The sequence below is a fragment of the Brienomyrus brachyistius genome, chromosome 1 (assembly GCF_023856365.1).
Source record: "Brienomyrus brachyistius isolate T26 chromosome 1, BBRACH_0.4, whole genome shotgun sequence".
Lineage (NCBI taxonomy): Eukaryota > Metazoa > Chordata > Actinopteri > Osteoglossiformes > Mormyridae > Brienomyrus > Brienomyrus brachyistius.
The window spans coordinates 45,350,684-45,362,978 of record NC_064533.1 but is presented as its reverse complement, the minus strand read 5'-3'; the positions used below and the strand labels follow the sequence as shown (position 1 = coordinate 45,362,978).

At 42.5% G+C, this 12,295-nt stretch overlaps 1 protein-coding gene across 3 annotated transcripts in view; it reads left to right on the top strand.

Annotated features, from left to right (window-relative positions):
* The window catches only part of pcca (propionyl-CoA carboxylase subunit alpha), a 113,303-nt gene that overhangs the window by 56,087 nt on the left and 44,921 nt on the right, over positions 1-12,295 (top strand). For all 3 annotated transcript variants that reach the window (XM_049007108.1, XM_049007118.1, XM_049007128.1), the window contains exons 18-19: positions 5,392-5,502; positions 6,127-6,229. In XM_049007108.1, the coding sequence (XP_048863065.1) occupies positions 5,392-5,502; positions 6,127-6,229 (214 nt within the window). The remainder of the gene's footprint in view (positions 1-5,391; positions 5,503-6,126; positions 6,230-12,295) is intronic.

Genomic DNA, 12,295 nt, shown 5'->3' with positions numbered 1-12,295 from the left:
GCAGAAATTAAAGGGAAACAGCTGGAACGGGTTATAATTAACAAATTGAATATGATTTTGCTTATTAACTTGAAATTAAAACACAGAAAAGGCTGGCAGTAATTAGCTAGAAAGTATTTAATTTAGAAGGAGCCTTTTTTTCTGTTAATCCTCGGCCAAAGTGTGTTAGCCTCATACTCTTGGGCCCAGAAAGTGACATCTGTTAGCTTGTTTGTTCTTTCCTGTGGAATTTTCCTCTCCGTCTTTTTTCTGTCTAGTGTTGGTATGTTTTTAATTGTGGGCTTTGCAATTGATTTGAGTAGCATTTTAGCTAATAACTTTTTAATTGAATTTTCTTAATTTTTTCGCCGATTTCAGGTCATTCATGAAATTGTTCATCTGAGTGCGTTTCAATTGTCGAGTTGTTTGTATATCTTAGGAAATAGCTTAGATATTGTTTTGGATTTGGGGGGGGGGTCATCTACATATCTTCAGATGCCGTATTACTGAAGTGGTGGCTTCTAACGGGTGAGAAATAATGAGAGCATATGTACGTGGAGTGTTTCCCCAGTCCGACACAGAAAGAGTAAATGACATGGGCGGCCGGGCAGCATGGCTGGGGCAGGTGCTCCTGTCAGTGACATTCCTGGCCAGGAGGAAAGGTCATTCTCACACATCCCGCACGTCCAGCAGGTGGGACAAAAGCCTGAATTAATAATGCTGAGGAGCATAGCAGTGGGACATCGTGAGGAGGCGGAGGTGGGGGCGGGGGGGGGGGGGGGGGTCACTGAAATGAGTTTAAGCCTATGTTGTTAGCTAGTCCCCATCAGAGCTAAGCTATCCTGGTTTACTGAATGCAAGATGTGTATGTAGATTGTTCTTTATCTCAGTGGAGTAAAAAAGAACAAAGGAATGATTGTATAAGAATTGAAAGAAAGCGGTGGCTGATTTTATAGAAGGTTACTTAAAGATCTGTGTTTGCAGAGAATGTTCAAATTTTACAAGCGTGACTGTGGCTCTGTTATAGTGTTAGCGCTATCGATAAGTCTCGATGCGGCGTCCTTGGGCACGTGTGTTCCATGTTAGCCCTGTACCTTGTTACCGGTGACATGTTCACTCTTCCGGTACAAGATGTGTGTGAAACGGTTGTTAAAGGCCAGTGACATGACGGAGGTGTTTGTGTAAATAGGAGTTGGAAGCGCTGAACCAGTGATGAAGTGTGAAAGTGAAGCAATTAGCAACGCTAAGTGGGTGTCAGCTCAGGGAATTCAAAACTCTGTGGTGATTACAAAAGTTTAATATTTATTAAACGCCAGACCTAATTTTGTCTGACCGCACTCTGTTAGTAATTATATATCGGGAGCTTGGAGAAGGGAAGGAAAAACCGGGCAGGGAAAATACAAATGAATAGAAGTCGTTTAATATTTTACTGGTCATACTTTAAATTGCACCCATAGTTTGTATGAGTATTATTGGAATAATGGTGCTGTGTAATGTATGTGTGTGGCTTTGCACTCTACTTCACATATTTCTATATGCTTTTGTGCTTTGCCTGAAAGCGGAAAAATGGTCGCTAAGGGGAAAACATGGGACTTAGAGGGCTAGACGTCTGACTACGCTTCACAGCTCCGCCACAGTGAAGGTATCTGTTAAGCAAGCAAAAAATGTGACAACATAATTGGCTGCAGTCACAGGGTATTTATCAGCATTTGATATGGTAACAAATATTGGCAGGGTAAACATTTAATCAGGGCGCTGGGCCCTTGACTTCAGCTGGGGACAGTATGAATTATTGCAATGAATTGGGTGTGCTTGTTCTGTCAATAGATATGTTGAGTGTAAGATTTAATATATATATATCTTTACTTTTATATGTTGTGTACTCTGTTGTACATTGATTACATCCTTTACATATTATTTCCTTCGTATTTGTATTGCATTAGCTTTGGAAGCCAGCAGTGTAACTCTTGTGTGTACGATTTTTTGGAAAGGCTTTCTGAAATGGTGCCTAAAAGCGTATAGATTTACATGTACATGCTGCATGCCATTTCATCTGGAGCACCATGTTTTAAATTTGATGGGGCCCTGGATTTCAGTGTTACTTAGTAAGTATCCCTTCATTACATTGATGTGCATGTATCCTAGTCCCCAGCCGCTGTGTATCACCCGGGTCAAGTACTTTTAAAAATAACTGAGTGCATAAAAACATTGGTCCTGGAGGATCCATTGTGGGCATTTCACGCACACAATGGCCCTTTTACACAATCGAACAGATACTGCAGCGTCTGTTGTCTGTACTGTTACAGTGGTGTAGTACCTAATCAAAGGCTCCTACAGACATTTAAGGGAATTAGATTTGTTTAACTTATCCTTTTAAGAGTGTATCACCTTATTTATTATTAGTAATAGTAGTAGTATCCTTAGTGCTATTATTATTACTATTATTACTGTATCCTAATCTCTTTCCTTTCTTTGCTCCTTGTCGTCCTCTTCTTCCTTTCTTCCGCTGTATCAGCACGTGCTCCGGTTTCTCCCTGTCCACCGCTGCCATGTGTAGAAATCTGTTGCCCTGCTTCACCCCTTCCGGTGATATAACCTTGCGAAAGGCGGGGCCGATTGTGTGCGCACGCGCGGATCAGCCCCCACCACTTTTGCACGCTCCCCGCGCCCCCTCCTCCCTCTGTGATGCAACTGCAAGGACCAACTTTTTTTTTTTTTCTTTTTCTGTGTGTGTGAGCTCCATCGCCTTGAATTAAGAATTTAAGGAAAACTGGGTTTCCTCCTGCATTGCTTTTGCGACAGGATTGAAAAGCCCTCCTTATGTAAGAGCAAATGCCTGTTGCTCAGTTTTGACCGGTGTGAACAGAAGCTTATGAAGCAACGGACATATTTTTTCCATTTCTATAATTTTTACTTGCCTTTCAACTTGAATTTTTGTGATGGGGTAAAAAATGACTTTCCCCTTAAACCCCTTATGTTAGAATTGCTTTTGACATGAGAATAGTAAAATAGATTAATCAAATTCTATTATTGAGTTTTTGTGTATTATTATAATGAAAAATGTTATTGAGGTGAAAGTGTAGTTTTCCTTTATTTCGAATTCCCGCCTTCTATCGATGAACTTGGTTTCCTTTCTTTTTCTTTTCTAATTTCCCGTTTTTATGAAATGAGGACTATTTATTCTCCCTGTTCCATCCTTTTGAGTGCGGGGCTCAGTGTCTGGTCAGTATTTTTCAAGCAGCAGGCAGTCGTAGGCAAGCTGTCGGAGGGTCATCATTCTTTGGTCTCTCTGATGCTCACACACAGATGGAGACCTCCTGACCTTTGACTGAGGTCATTTTTAAATTACATATTTTCGGATTCGTCTTTTTGGCTGGGGGTTTCGAAACAGAACATTCCAGATGGAAAAATGTCACTTGCAAATCTGTAGTATCTGTTGAGATTTGGACCAGTTCATTATTATTTTTTTTTCTCTTAAATGAATCAGAATTTCATGATCTGCTTTTTATTCTCATGTAAGAATGCCCCCCCCTTTTAAGCTAAGAGGCCTGGCTGTGAGGAATAAATTGCTTTTAGTAAACATTTTGGCAAATGTCCAGTACTTCCTAGGCAAATCTGAGCAGCCATTTTTTGAAGCTTTGCGTACTGTTTTAGACGCAAATCAGACTGCAGTTTGGCTGGTTTTGATGAAATGCAATCATTGCAATATACCGCATATTAAATGAGAGGTGAGTTACATTTACATTTAAATACACAATTTAAAGAATCTTGAACATTCGTGCTCACCAGATTATGGTGCTCTGTTGCTCTGATTAACTACTGATGTAATGCTTAAAAAGCTACATGAATATTGGACATGTATGTAGTATTGTAGCATTGACGTTATGGTTAAATAGCTACATGAATATTGGACATGTAAGTAGTATTGTAGCATTAATGTAATGCTTAAATAGCTACATGAATATTGGACATGTAAATACGATTGATGTAATGGTTAAATAGCTACATGAATACTGTAAATGCACATAGCATTGTACCATTAAACATCTTCAGTTAGTAGATTTGTTTAGGACGAGTTTTACGGAGTTTTCTCAGCTTCCCATGTAGTGTTCTTCCATTTTTCGAATGATCATTCAAGGAGCATAATAATAGAGTAGCTGGCGAGTTGAGAATTAGGATACTTCTGGTAGTGTTTGATATAAGGGCTCTTCGGTTAATCAGTTGCTTCAGTGAAATCCCCCCACATCTGCCATCGACCATCATCTCGCCAGGGATCCAGGGGGTGCAGAGAGGGACGCGGGGCTATCTGCTCTCTCCACGTCATGCTTATCGGGCCACACGCCTGCCGATCCCAGCCAGCAGCGCACGAACAGAGAGGGAGAGAGAGATTTCACTTAATGCGAGAGATACCCATGAATTTTTTATTTATGAAAAATGGATTTTCACCCTCTCTGTTTGTTCCGAGATGCGTGTTACAATGGAGTTTTGGTCCAGCACAATGCATTTGGTGAAATAAAGAGTCCAGGATGGGGGGGGTCTGTCTCAGATGCTGGATTTAGGAAGGGTGGTTAGTGGGGGATGGTATGCCGTGAATGGTTATTAGGCGGTCGAGGGGCACTCAAAAGGGTCCCAGTGACCCAAGCAAAACCCTGGACTCCAGGTGGCCGGGGGATGGCTGGTCTTGTTTTAATCATACCGCCAAAGTCTGCCATTGAAGTGGCCGGTTCGAGCTGGAGGGGAGGGGCGGGGGGCATTGTCGCCTGTCACTCAGGTTGGACCCGATTCCATGTGTCGATTTCCCTGGGCCACACAGTTGGCGGGGGGGTGTGGGGGAGCTTCAGCAGCTAGGCCTGTATGCATATCGCTGCCTGCAGTGGGGAGCACGGTGAGTGCAGAGGAAGGAGATGATTTAGGGCTTTCAGGCCTCCAGTGTTGACATTGTTTGATACTGTTGTCCTCGGTGCTGCTGTTGCGGGGAAGCCCTGTTCAACACTTTAATGATTTATTCAGATTTGTTTGGACTGGGCCGTGCAGGCCCTGAATGCTGGGGAACCGTGGCATAGAATGTGGTGAAATGGAACTGAGAGATTGAGGAGGACTGGGTGGGGGGGCTCTCACTCATGGTTTTGAGACAAAAGAGTAGCACTCAATACCTCAGTAACTACTCTTCAAATCTTAAATCTCCTCTGTGCTAGGCCATTGACTGTACTTGTACCATTGACTTTTCCCCTTAAGCTGTTATTACCAGTGTAGTAGCATTTACTTTTGTTTTTTTTTTTTGTTTTTTTTTTTACAATATTTATTTCTCAGTCTAGTTTTTGGAGACCTGAGTCTATGTCTTTATGCGTGTACTGTGAAAAAAGTGCTTAGTGACTTGTCGGAGTGACTAAATGTCAGGGATCCCATCCTCAGGAGTGACGCACAATATTCCGCTGCTGCGAGAGGTGATCACACACCCCCGCTTCATCTCTGGAGACATCAGCACAAAGTTCCTCCAAGAGGTGTACCCAGAAGGCTTCAAAGGTGGGCCATTGTTTCACTCAAAAACTCCAAGCTGATTTACTGTTTCTTAAATTGTAACCAATTGGTTTGTTCCTGTGCGCAGTAAGTGCGTTGAATAGCCTCACTGAATCATATTAATTTAACTGTTTCAATTGTGAGTGCATACTTGCGTCTCGTGATATTTTTTTCGTGTCCTTATTTAACTGTGATCTTAAGTCTTAAAATGACAGTAAGAGATATGTGACAGAATTCTTTGGCAATTAAATGGTAGCATCCATCATCTGCATTGAACAATTTAATCTTGAAATAATTTAACCAAATTACATGTACAATAATAGGCGATGGCTTAAGATTCCCTTAAAACAAATGTATGTATTTTCCCTCTCTGGAGGGATCTACTTAAGTTCATTGAACTAAATGTGCCTTTTTCATTTTGGATAGTGTCGCCGTACACTATCATTCTGCACGGTAACACATGGTTAAAAACCTTTTATCAGCATCTGCCTGCAGTTTTTTGGGCACTGTTGTATTGTCTGAGTTATATGACTCTTCTCAAGCTGTACTTTTCTGCCATCACTTCGGTTTATTTTTTTATTTTTTTGGGTGTTTTATTTTTTGTCTTTTTTTGTACCCTCGGACCTCCAGGTCACCAGCTGTCAGATTCTGAGAGGAGGGAGCTACTTGCCACCGCTGCTTCTGTCTTCGTAGCGGCACAGATTCGCTCCCAGAGATTCCTCGGGAACCTCAGGTAAGTGAACCAAGACCGACGCTGGCCCGCACAGATGTTCGACCCCCCCCCCCCCGCCCCCCTCCCCGCGTGTCGTCAATCCTGCAGTAACTGAAGCAGTCTTCCAATTAACTTTGAGTTTAAGTGTGGAGCGTGGGTGTTGCGACTGAAGTTCGGCAACCATATGCTCAGGTGCTATTCACCTTCTCCGTTTTTACAGTCCCTTATTCTTTGTCGTCAATCTGCTTACCTATTTTGTATTAGATAGGGATCACACCATAGCAAATTCTGACGGACACTGATCAAGATGCATCACATTTAACATAGCTTACGTAGTTTTTCGACTACGCTTTACATTAAATGCACCTTCGTAATGCATTCACAGAGCATTCATAGACTATTCGGTGCACCTTCATAATGCATTCATAGAACATTCATAAGCATCAAGTATACCATAACATCCTAACATACCTTAACAGCTTCAGTGTACATTAATAACAAACATTATATAATGTACATTAAAGTTGTTCAAGTATGTTAGGATGTTGTGGCATACTTGCATGCTGCTTATGAATGCACTATAAAGTGGTACTGAATGTTCCTTGCATGCTTTATAAAGGCATTATGAATGTGCAGTTAGTGCAGTTTTTTTTCCTACAGACACAGATGACACAAAAAGCCAATAAGCTACTTCAGTTGACCCTTACATGACACCTTTAGTTACTGAAAATGTCCGTACCTTGTCTAGGAATTTAAGCTAAAGAAGTTCTTGAATTTAAGGATAATTCACACAGCTTTTGAACATTCTTTTTTGTTGGGAGCGAAACTGCATAAATATAAATGTTGCCACCATTATCAATGTTGAGATGAATGTGAGTGTATTAGCGATACCTACCCTGACCCTCAGTGGCTGGAAGATGAGGATGTTCTAAGGATGTTCTAAGGATGTGAAGTTCAGGTTTTTGCTTCTGGTGCTTGTTGCCGCTTTGGTCGGTAATTTTCTATATTTTTGGGTTGGGAATTCTTTTTTACCCCTACAAGATACTATATTATGTACAAAAAGTAGACTTGATAGGTTTGGTTTGTGTGTGTGTGTGTGTGTGTGTGTGTGTTTGTGTGTGTGTGTGTGTTTCATTGTTGGGATTATGTCCATAGCAATGGAGAGTCCCCACAAAGATATAAATACATGGACTGTCTGTGTGTTTTTCTTTTACATTTCAAAATACTGTACTTCTCTGTATTATATTTTGCTTTGTCAGATATAGAAAATGTTATACTTGTGTTCCTTTTGGAGTAAGATATCCAGTACAGCTTACAGTCAGGTATTTTTATTGCAGTTTGCGATTTTGTTCCTGCTGCCGAGATCCATATGGCACCGTAGTTCGCCGGTTGGCACTGTAGCCTCACACCTCCTGCGATGGTGGTCGGGTCCCACCCCCGGATTTACGTGTGTGATGTTTGCATGTTCTGCTTCCTATTGGTGCAGCTTTCTTCTAAGCGCCCCGATTCTTCTATGCCCCAAAGGCAATAAGTTAGTTGAGTTGGTATCTCTACGTTGCCTGTAGCATCCATGTATCTTGTGATGGACTGTCAAAGCTGCAAGGCAGCGCTAGGAGCAATAGCTCTGGCTGACATCAGGACCCTTGTATTATTTAACGAAATATAAGTTCCTGGAAGTTCCCTATAAGTTCAAGGATCCTGTGGATCCTTGGCAAGTCAAATTAATTATGGGTGTTAATGCCTTTAACCTCAGATAACCTGCCTAACCTTCCAGCCTATATTTGGAAAATGCAGGCAAACTTATTCATTTCCCTGGAAACCCATTAATCGCCTTCACTCTCCAGCATGAAGACATCAAAGTGAGCACCTATCGATTGTGAAGGATTTCTTTTTAACCCTCTTCCAGCTTTTGTGGAAGCTGCATCAGGAAAAGGCCGCTACAAAATGCGCTTAGAGTAACACCGTCCTGCTCCGTGGTATTTTCGAGAAGACAGTACAGTTATGTGCGTCCGTTGCCGGACACTCCCTGCAATTGGTTTGCTTCTGTTTCCTGTTGTGAAGGATAGGGTAGGACAGTAGGGGCCCTAATACAGGGGCAGAAACGCCCCCATGCAAGGCTTCCTATCTGAACCTGACAGTGACCTATCAGAGGTTTCCCTTGGTTTCAAAGGTCTGCCAAGCTGGCGGCTCTTCATCCAGTGCTAGCGGCCCCCTGGGGTCACAGGGGTCATCGGCAAGAGTGGGTATTTAAGTCCCGTATGCCGATAATGGGACACACACATTTCCTGCAGGAAATGGCTTTGAGTGATTGATGAGGTTCTTATTGTTAACTCCCAGCTCTCATTTGTTTAACTTTCCCCTATTTACTTTGTGACGCAAGGGCAAAGAGCGACACCCACACCCTGTGCGTATTTCAGAGGCGCGCACGCCGGCTTATTGCGACCCTGCATGCCACCGTTCCGGGCGTCGGATCACCGAGCGCTGACGCGCTACACGTGTGTGCCACAGCTTGGCACGAGAGTTGTTTTTATTGCAAGGTGCGCAGGATTGGGCCGCGATGGTGGGTGGGCCGGTGGGTGGATAGCCTTCAGGTGTGGCGCTAATGCGTATCTCATGGGCGCAGTAATGCTGCGATGCTGCGAGGCTTGATCGCATTCGGCTCTTCCCATGCAGTGCTTGTGTTGGCAGTGCTGAGTATTTTCCTCTGATCTTTGTGGAATGTGGCTTTCATCTTTCTTTTGAATGGGTGAAGAGGTGCTGCCCTATGTCCCCATTCCAGACCATAATATTTTTCTGAAAATGATTTACATGCCAATACAGAGAACACTCCCCAAACATTACAGGAGGACCATGCACTTTTCTTTTAGTAAAATGCCTCTTTTGTATGATTGTCTTGTAACGGCACATTTAGCTTCACACACAGCTTTTTTTGGTGAGATTTATATATCGCCATATTTACTTCCTAACAAGTACTAATCTCCAGACCCACTGGAAAGGCACACATGCTTTTTGAATGTGTACATAAAGTTGCGTCCAAAAAAATGGATTAAGTTCCGACTTTGCAAATAAAATATTTTCGCCAACCTTGCTTTCTAGGAAAGATTTTCTGGAAAAAGATTTTCTGGAATTATTAGGGACTGGCAAGGGCATAGGAGACTGGTTGATATCGAGGGTCATAACTTAATAATTTTAAAAGCAAACATCTACGTTTTTATTTTCAGGGGACGGGCAGGGGGTATGGCAAATGAAGCCAAATTAAACATTGAGGAGTTCATGTCATCCCACTCTCTCCCAGTTTCTGCTTCCCTGGAGACCAGCATATATCTTCTCCTGGTATACTTGCGGAGCATGTCTCTCTGCCGTGTACAGTAGGCCCTCTGTCTTGGGGGGTGGGGGTGGTGAAGGGGGGCATTAAGCCCTCTGCCCCTGGAAGACCAGCAGTGGGTCAGCCCAAACCAGGGGCCACTGCTGACCTTTAGTGGGTCTGTTGATTTATTCTAATAAGTACTCTGCTTTTGACAGGTTAAAAGCTGACCTTTGGCGCCCAGAAGATGTCTCTATGTCACCGTCCTTGTGTTACCTGTCTGCTTTTATCGGCAGGGAAATAAAATGTAAATTAAATGCAGCATAAAAATAGGTGATGGGCTTGTACCTCTCATTCCTGTGTTTTAAGCGCCCTATTTATTTATTTTATACCCCTTTAGTCACTGCTGCGTTGGATACGGCGAAGGCTGGTTGCAGTAAGTGAACCGGGGCAGCATATAATTTCATGTTTAGAGAAGCATTAGCTAACATTTGAGCTGGTTACGCACGAAACAGCTGTCCCAAGTCTGTCACTATCAACGCGGCACTCGCGTGGCTGCCGCGTGGGGTATTACTTGCAAGGTTTGTTTGGTTTCATCCATGTTTATGATGCTGTAGATGTGAAACTGTCTCTCCACCCCCCCCCCCACCCCCCCCAAACTCGATAAGAGATTCTGTTGCCTTTGATCTGGTTTTGTTCTTGACGAGCCTCACTGTGTCATTGTTGCATTCGTGCCTGGGTTCCCCTGCTCTGATTGGCTGAGGGCTTTGCACACTTCATCAGTATTATTGTAATTCTATTTTTTTTTCCTGTAGGTTATTTAGCAGCTGCTGCACCCCACTGGCAAAGTCTATTCATGCCTGTCTTCCGTCTCTGCAGCCGTTGCACAATTGATTTTTCTCCTCTTGCCCCCCCAATTCATTTTGGATCGCTCAATATGAAACATTTTAATTTCTGTTCATTCTGTTCATACAAGCACTTCAGTAACAATCTGTGTGTGTGTGTGTGTGTGTGTGTGTTTTTTTTAAATAAGCTTTCTTCTTTTTTAACAAGTGGATTGTAAATAAGTATCATGGCCTGTTTTCAGATGCTAACATTTATAACGAGACAAAATAAAGTTTTACACGTCTGCGTTATTTTTTAAATTATAGTCCCATGGTAATGATTTTTTATTTGTTTTTCACCGGGAAGATCAAATTTAATCTCATATTAATTTAAGACCATCTTAAATAACCCTAATATTGGTACATTCAATCTTGGTTTTCATATACATGACTTAACTCGGTGCATGTTTGTTATGATCTCAGTGTCAGAGGCTGTCATGGTGTGCTGCCAATTTAGGATGATAAAGGGGAAAAAGTGTTTTTTTTTGGCCGATAAGTACCTATTTGGTATGTATCTGTTTTGGTAAAAAATTCCTTATTTAAAACCTTTTTTATATAGTTAGTAAATTGCTATAGATTATGACCTTATCTCATTACAAGAGTTGGCCTTAACTTTTATTGTAGTTTGCATTGAATGGCTTTGGCAGAGAATTATTTATCTGAATTTCTGTCTAGCTACAGTTCTGTTGGTTAATTGTTCAGCGTGTAGACCAAGCCTTTTATCGCAATGGGCCCATTATCTACTCGTGATCCTGTTATTTGTGCTTGATTGAGCAGTTTTGAGCTGGGTTTCATATTCATTCATCAGTCTCCAGTGCGACAAACCTGAAACAAAGCCGGCTGATTTGTGGGTTTCGTCTGGTGTTGCCATTAAAAGCTTCTCAGCTACTTATTTGCAAATCCAGGGCACAACTGGGGGGAAGCACAGTTGAGATATCCCTATATGTTTTTTTGCCTCTTTGGCTTGATATTGATTAAATTTAAAATAGAGCATGAAGCAGCCGTTGGTGCCAGATGGGTAAATTCATTTCAGATTGACGGCAAACCCCATTGTTCTTGGACCCAAGAATCCTTGTTTCCGTATTTCCCCTGACCCTCCCTCATACGCTATCTGTTGTACCTTAGGACGTTGCGTGCAGGCGACGCATAGCCTGCATTCTCAGCTGCCTGCTACACTGTATTTTTTACGTTATCGAAATTTGTTCTGGAACACCATTGTCTTAAGATTATCAACGTTGCCTTTATTTTATGATATAATTTCAACCGTCTGTCAGGTTAATACTTTCTCCTGTAGCAAGAAGAAAGGGCTGAACTTTGTTTGTTGTATGTTTAAAAATTATTTTTTTTGTTCCTATTACTTTAGAAGATGCTTTTATTAAAAGTTACACGCAGTTGAGTAAGCAGGGTCAGCTAGTGCCTGGAGCAATTATGGTTAAGGGCTTTCCTCAAGGGCCCAACAGTGGAATCACTCTGCAGACCGTGGGTTTGGAACTGGTGACCTTGCGATCACAAGCACAGCATCGTAACCTGCTGAACCACACACAGCGCCTTATTTTTGCATCCTAGCCGTACGACCCATGAAAGGTGCCCGCGAATTAGCTGCCCAGTGCCAAGGCGACTTTCCCATGATGACCCTTCCATGTGCCGTTCGGTGGCCAGCCGGGGATTCCTCTGTCGTCCGCTTTGGATGAATGTGGCCTGTTATTAGTCTCAAATGAAAATTTGTCATGCTGTGGCACGGGGGGGGGTCACGTCCACCTGGACCTGGACAAACGCGTTTGTGGTAGGGCTGCCAAAGCCTGAAGTGTCACTCAAAAATCCAGTTCTTCTCATTTTGATTTGCATATCTGAGTCATTATATTACACTGCAGTACTAGGGATTTTGGTCATTTTTTTTTT